Source organism: Echiichthys vipera (genome assembly GCF_963691815.1).
Source record: "Echiichthys vipera genome assembly, chromosome: 4".
Taxonomy (NCBI): domain Eukaryota; kingdom Metazoa; phylum Chordata; class Actinopteri; order Perciformes; family Trachinidae; genus Echiichthys; species Echiichthys vipera.
Window position 1 is genome coordinate 35,633,421 of NC_139829.1, and position 7,500 is coordinate 35,640,920.

The 7,500-nt window shown below is 53.4% G+C and overlaps 1 protein-coding gene across 2 annotated transcripts in view; it reads right to left on the reverse strand.

Annotated features, from left to right (window-relative positions):
* LOC310946549 (dynamin-1) overlaps positions 1–7,500 on the reverse strand; it is a gene marked incomplete at its 3' end in the record, with an annotated part of 26,687 nt that overhangs the window by 11,022 nt on the left and 8,165 nt on the right. For both annotated transcript variants that reach the window (XM_083913043.1, XM_083913044.1), the window contains exons 6-11: positions 4,546–4,706; positions 3,585–3,727; positions 2,783–2,918; positions 2,268–2,335; positions 1,967–2,105; positions 1,017–1,103 (exon numbers count right to left, since the gene is read on the reverse strand). In XM_083913043.1, coding sequence (XP_083769169.1) covers positions 1,017–1,103; positions 1,967–2,105; positions 2,268–2,335; positions 2,783–2,918; positions 3,585–3,727; positions 4,546–4,706 — 734 coding nt within the window. The remainder of the gene's footprint in view (positions 1–1,016; positions 1,104–1,966; positions 2,106–2,267; positions 2,336–2,782; positions 2,919–3,584; positions 3,728–4,545; positions 4,707–7,500) is intronic.

The window sequence follows — 7,500 nt, forward strand, 5'->3', positions numbered from 1 at the left end:
ACCAGGACCAGGACCAGGACCAGGACCAGGACGTGTGGACCAGGACCAGGACCAGGACGGCCCCTCCAGACCCAGAGCTTTCAGCATGTGTGGATGCAGCTCATGGATCCTGGGGCTTTGCCTCTGTGGACTTGTTTCCTTCCTCAGTGACTTCTGTCAGAGATGTTGACGATGATCCCCATCAGCCTCCAGCTCTGCCTCTACAAAAGAGGGCGTGTTGGGCCCATTCAGGACTTCCTCAGAGTCCTTCCACCGCCCCATGACCTCATCAGCTGAGGGCACCAGCGTCCCGTCCTTACTGTGAACAGCTTGGACGGTTCCCCGTGTCCCCCTCCTGAGGTGCTGAATGGTGGTCCAGAAGCACCTCGGTGCCCCCCAAAGTCCTTCTCCAGGACTTGTGTGAACTCCTCCCACACCCGCTGCTTTGCCTCTGACCCAGCAGAGGCTGCAGCCCTTCAGACCTGTGGGGACCTCAGAACCACCTCCGGAGTCTTCTGGGAGACCAGATCCTGAAGGCCTCCTTCTTCAGGGGGACCCCTGACCCCCGGGGTCCACCACGGTGGTCCAGGGTCCCCGCCCCTTGAGGCACCTGAGACCTTGAGGCCACAGCTCACCGCTGCAGCTTCAGCAGTGGAAGCTTTGAACATCGCCCGCTCCGGTTCGATGCCCCCGACCTCCACAGGGACGCCGAGGTTTGGTCTCACAATAAAAGCATGCACAGACACTGGACAGACTCTGTATTAGAGACAGACAGACAGACAGACACACAGACAGACAGACACACAGACAGACAGACAGACACACAGACAGACAGACACACAGACAGACAGACAGACACACAGACAGACACACAGACAGACAGACACACAGACAGACAGACAGACAGACAGACAGACAGACACACAGACACACAGACAGACAGACAGACAGACACACAGACACACAGACAGACAGACAGACAGACAGACAGACAGACAGACACACAGACAGACAGACAGACAGACAGACAGACAGACCTGGTCTTTGGAGCGACTCTCTCGGTCTCTGATGTGCTGAGTGACGATTCTCTCCATCTCCTCTCTGAGCATCGGATACTGAGCCAACTACAGGAAACACAGGGAGGACAGAGGTCAGAGGTCAGGGGTCAGAGGTCAGGGGTGAGAGGTCAGGGGTCAGAGGTCAGGGGTGAGAGGTCAGGGGTCAGAGGTCAGAGTTCAGAATTCAGGCTTCAGAGTTCAGGGGTCTCTACAGTGGGAGTCCTTTTAAGGTCCCGTCACATGATCCTCAGTCGTGCTAGTGGCGTTAGCACCAATGTAGAGGCGTTAGCACCAATGTAGCGGCATTAGCACCAATGTAGCGGCATTAGCACCAATGTAGCAGCGTTAGCACCAATGTAGCAGCGTTAGCACCAATGTAGCGGCGTTAGCACCAATGTAGCGGCGTTAGCCCCGCTCAGATTTCCTCTCAGAGTTCAAATCAGCTGAACTTTGACCTTTCAAAAGCTCGACCAATGAGAGAGAAGCTTTGAGTGTGACGTTTCCGTTTCCTAGGCAACCAGAGAGCGACATCACGCCGTTAGAAAGACGGAGGTTCGTGTGTCGGAGTTTCCCGAACTATTTAACGTTCCTTTAAAGTTTCAGGATCAGAAGAAAACGTAAAGATGGAGGTTTATCAGCATCTCAGGTTAGCAGCTAACAGTTGCTACGATGCTAACGCTGGTTTAGCCGTTTCCTGGGTCTCTGCGCCCGACCTCACGGTGACACCAGAGCAGAACCACGATCATGTGACGGACTCTTTAGCGGTTAGAACCAGCACCGGGTGCACAACAACAACAACAACAACAACAACAACAGTAACAACAACAACAGTAACAACAACAACAACAACAACAACAACAACAACAGTAACAACAACAACAACAACAACAACAACAACAACAACAACAGCAGTAACAGGAGGGCGGTACCTTCTGCGTGCACTGGCGCACGGTGTTCACCAGCTCCTGGATCACCATGTCCACACACTTCTGACACGGCTCTTTGATCTGAGCGATCAGACGCTTCACGATCGTCTCAAACGCCATGTCAGGCGTGAACAGACCCGTCCTGAGCACAGAGAGCAGGTGAGACACACACACACACACACACACACAGAGACACACACACACACAGAGACACACAAACAAACACACACACACACATGCACAAACACACGCACACACACACACAGACACACACACACACACACACACACACACACACACTCACCTGATTCCATGGATGTTCTTGATGGCGTAGCTGATCTCTTTACGAAGAGTTTTCTCGTCACTATCCAGCTGCACACACACACACACACACACACACACACACACACACACACACACACACACACACACACACACACACACACACACACACACACACACACACACACACACACACACACACACACACACACACACACACACACACACACACACACACACACACACACACACAAAGTTTAGTTTGGCTGCATTTCACTGCTGCTTGTTTTCGGCGTGACACATCGACGTGTCTGCTAAGTGTGTGTGTGTGTGTGTGTGTGTGTGTGTCTGTGTGTGTCTGAGTGTGTGTGTGTGTGTGTCTGTGTGTGTGTGTGTGTCTGTGTGTGTCTGAGTGTGTGTGTGTGTGTGTCTGTGTCTGTGTGTGTGCGTGTGTGTGTGTGTGTGTGTGTGCATGTGTGTGTGTGTGTCTGTGCATGTGTGTGTGTGTGTGTGTGCATGTGTGTGTGTGTGTGTTACCTTGACCAGTTCGAAGGGGAAGCGTTCGTGGAAGATCCTGTTGATCTTGGCTCCTCCTGAAAGCTCGTAGGTGTCGACCTGATCTCCAGATCCTTCGATCCTCTTCTCAAAGTCCACCGCGAACTGCTGCACCATCCTGCAAGTGTGACGGTGTAGTTACGGTGTAGTGTTAGTGTGACGGTGTAGTGTTACGGTGTAGTGTTAGTGTGACGGTGTAGTGTTACGGTGTAGTGTTACGGCGTAGTGTTACAGTGTAGTGTTACGGTGTAGTGTTACGGTGTAGTGTTACGGCGTAGTATCACGGTGTGGTATGACGGTGTAGTATCACATTGTAGTATCATGGTGTAGTATCACGGTGTAGTGTTACGTGTAGTATGACAGTGTAGTGTTACGGTGTAGTATCATGTTGTAGTATGACATGTAGTATGACGTGTAGTATCATGGTGTAGTGTTATGGTGTAGTATGACGGTGTAGTGTTACTGTGTAGTATGACGGTGTAGTGTTACGGTGTAGTGTTACGTGTAGTATGACGGTGTAGTGTTACGTGTAGTGTTACGGTGTAGTGTTACGTGTAGTATGACGTGTAGTGTCACGGTGTAGTATGGCGGTGTAGTGTTACTGTGTAGTGTTACGGTGTAGTGTTACGGTGTAGTGTTACGGTGTAGTGTTACGGTGTAGTGTTACGGTGTAGTGTCACGGTGTAGTGTCACGGTGTAGTGTTACGGTGTAGTATGACGTGTAGTGTCACGGTGTAGTGTTACGGTGTAGTGTCACGGTGTAGTGTTACGGTGTAGCACTGACTGCAGCAGGGCCTTGGTCTTGCGGCTGGGGTCGTCCGGTCTGAAGTTCTTGTACTCCTCCACCTCCTTCTCGATCGACAGCAGCTGGCTCTGCAGTTTGCTGCGTAACCCTGGCAACGTGTCCCGGATGTGGTTGGTCAGTTGCTGGGGGAAACGGAGAAATGCTTGGTTACTATGGTTACTGTTGCATAGGAGAAGCTTACCAGTGGGACATTGTTATCTGGTTCTTGGTGAGTGGACGGACACAGGTCTGCTGCTCACGGACGACGTCCTCTCTTTAGTGACGGAGCCGCAGCAGCAGCAGCAGCAGCAGCAGCAGCAGCAGCAGCAGCAGCGAGGGCGTCCTGACGGTGCGGGCACCAGCGAAGCACCGCCTCTGCCCCGTACGGGGTCTGACGGGGTCTGGGTGAAAGTCCTGAAAGCTGCTCAAAGCTTCCACACGTGCTGAAGGTTTCTTTTGGCAGTTTTTCAAGCCTTTTATTTTGTAGGACAGACAGGAAATGGGGTGAGAGAGAGAGGGGGAGACCTGCAGCCACTGCCCTGGGGACCTTCAGCCTCTGTACACGGGCGACCGCTCTGACCGCTGAGCCACCGGCCTCGAACAGCGAACAGTTTTAAACTTTTGAACAAGCTGAACAAACAAGTTTTGTGGCAGCTTTAGAGAGACTTCAGAGACCTGCAGAGGTCCTTCAGAGGTCCTTCAGAGGTCCTGCAGAGACCCTGAGGTCCTTCAGAGGTCCTTCAGAGGTCCTGCAGAGACCCTGAGGTCCTTCAGAGACCCTGAGGTCCTTCAGAGACCCTGAGGTCCTTCAGAGGTCCTTCCAAAGACATTAAATATTAATTTGAACATCTCACCCTCAAGAACTAAAACAATAAGATTTCCATCTTAAATGAAAACGTACGTGTGTGTGTGTGTGTGTGTGTGTGTGTGTCTGTGTGTCTGTCTGTGTGTGTGTGTGTACCTGGTTGAGGACCTTCTGCAGGTAGGCGGTGCCCATGCGGTCTGCCAGGTGCCGGTACGACGGGTGCGACAGGAAGAACTTCCTCTCGGCCTGCAGAGCAGCTGTGATGTCTTTCCTCCCGTCGATGTCCTTCTGACTGCGGTTCACCACCCCGACGTACCCTGGGACAGTTAGAGTGCGTCAGGGTCTACGTGTGGACCCCTGTCCTTTACCTGTGTGGACCCCTGTCCTTTACCTGTGGACCCCTGTCCTTTACCTGTGGACCCCTGTCCTTTACCTGTGGACCCCTGTCCTTTACCTGTGGACCCCTGTCCTTTACCTGTGGACCCCTGTCCTTTATCTGTGTGGACCCCTGTCCTTTACCTGTGGACCCCTGTCCTTTATCTGTGTGGACCCCTGTCCTTTACCTGTGGACCCCTGTCCTTTATCTGTGGACCCCTGTCCTTTACCTGTGGACCCCTGTCCTTTATCTGTGGACCCCTGTCCTTTATCTGTGGACCCCTGTCCTTTACCTGTGGACCCCTGTCCTTTATCTGTGGACCCCTGTCCTTTATCTGTGTGGACCCCTGTCCTTTACCTGTGGACCCCTGTCCTTTATCTGTGTGGACCCCTGTCCTTTACCTGTGGACCCCTGTCCTTTATCTGTGGACCCCTGTCCTTTACCTGTGGACCCCTGTCCTTTATCTGTGGACCCCTGTCCTTTATCTGTGGACCCCTGTCCTTTACCTGTGGACCCCTGTCCTTTACCTGTGGACCCCTGTCCTTTACCTGTGGACCCCTGTCCTTTACCTGTGGACCCCTGTCCTTTACCTTTCTGGACCCCTGTCCTTTACCTGTGGACCCCTGTCCTTTATCTGTGTGGACCCCTGTCCTTTACCTGTGGACCCCTGTCCTTTATCTGTGTGGACCCCTGTCCTTTACCTGTGGACCCCTGTCCTTTACCTGTGGACCCCTGTCCTTTATCTGTGGACCCCTGTCCTTTACCTGTGTGGACCCCTGTCCTTTACCTGTGGACCCCTGTCCTTTATCTGTGGACCCCTGTCCTTTACCTGTGTGGACCCCTGTCCTTTACCTGTGGACCCCTGTCCTTTACCTGTGGACCCCTGTCCTTTATCTGTGGACCCCTGTCCTTTACCTGTGGACCCCTGTCCTTTACCTTTCTGGACCCCTGTCCTTTACCTGTGTGGACCCCTGTCCTTTACCTGTGGACCCCTGTCCTTTATCTGTGGACCCCTGTCCTTTATCTGTGTGGACCCCTGTCCTTTATCTGTGGACCCCTGTCCTTTACCTGTGGACCCCTGTCCTTTACCTGTGGACCCCTGTCCTTTACCTGTGGACCCCTGTCCTTTATCTGTGGACCCCTGTCCTTTACCTGTGTGGACCCCTGTCCTTTACCTGTGGACCCCTGTCCTTTATCTGTGGACCCCTGTCCTTTACCTGTGTGGACCCCTGTCCTTTACCTGTGGACCCCTGTCCTTTATCTGTGGACCCCTGTCCTTTATCTGTGTGGACCCCTGTCCTTTACCTGTGGACCCCTGTCCTTTATCTGTGGACCCCTGTCCTTTACCTGTGGACCCCTGTCCTTTACCTGTGGACCCCTGTCCTTTATCTGTGGACCCCTGTCCTTTACCTGTGGACCCCTGTCCTTTACCTGTGGACCCCTGTCCTTTATCTGTGTGGACCCCTGTCCTTTACCTGTGGACCCCTGTCCTTTACCTGTGGACCCCTGTCCTTTATCTGTGGACCCCTGTCCTTTACCTGTGGACCCCTGTCCTTTATCTGTGTGGACCCCTGTCCTTTATCTGTGGACCCCTGTCCTTTACCTGTGGACCCCTGTCCTTTATCTGTGTGGACCCCTGTCCTTTACCTGTGGACCCCTGTCCTTTACCTGTGGACCCCTGTCCTTTATCTGTGTGGACCCCTGTCCTTTACCTGTGGACCCCTGTCCTTTACCTGTGGACCCCTGTCCTTTACCTGTGTGGACCCCTGTCCTTTACCTGTGGACCCCTGTCCTTTATCTATGGACCCCTGTCCTTTACCTGTGGACCCCTGTCCTTTATCTGTGTGGACCCCTGTCCTTTATCTGTGGACCCCTGTCCTTTACCTGTGGACCCCTGTCCTTTACCTGTGGACCCCTGTCCTTTACCTGTGGACCCCTGTCCTTTACCTGTGGACCCCTGTCCTTTACCTGTGGACCCCTGTCCTTTACCTGTGGACCCCTGTCCTTTACCTGTGGACCCCTGTCCTTTATCTCTGTGGACCCCTGTCCTTTATCTGTGGACCCCTGTCCTTTACCTGTGGACCCCTGTCCTTTATCTGTGGACCCCTGTCCTTTACCTGTGTGGACCCCTGTCCTTTACCTGTGGACCCCTGTCCTTTACCTGTGGACCCCTGTCCTTTACCTGTGGACCCCTGTCCTTTACCTGTGGACCCCTGTCCTTTACCTGTGGACCCCTGTCCTTTACCTGTGGACCCCTGTCCTTTATCTGTGGACCCCTGTCCTTTATCTCTGTGGACCCCTGTCCTTTACCTGTGGACCCCTGTCCTTTACCTGTGTGGACCCCTGTCCTTTATCTGTGGACCCCTGTCCTTTACCTGTGGACCCCTGTCCTTTACCTGTGGACCCCTGTCCTTTACCTGTGGACCCCTGTCCTTTACCTGTGGACCCCTGTCCTTTATCTGTGGACCCCTGTCCTTTACCTGTGGACCCCTGTCCTTTACCTTTCTGGACCCCTGTCCTTTATCTGTGTGGACCCCTGTCCTTTACCTGTGGACCCCTGTCCTTTACCTGTGGACCCCTGTCCTTTACCTGTGGACCCCTGTCCTTTACCTGTGGACCCCTGTCCTTTACCTGTGTGGACCCCTGTCCTTTACCTGTGGACCCCTGTCCTTTACCTGTGGACCCCTGTCCTTTACCTGTGGACCCCTGTCCTTTATCTGTGGACCCCTGTCCTT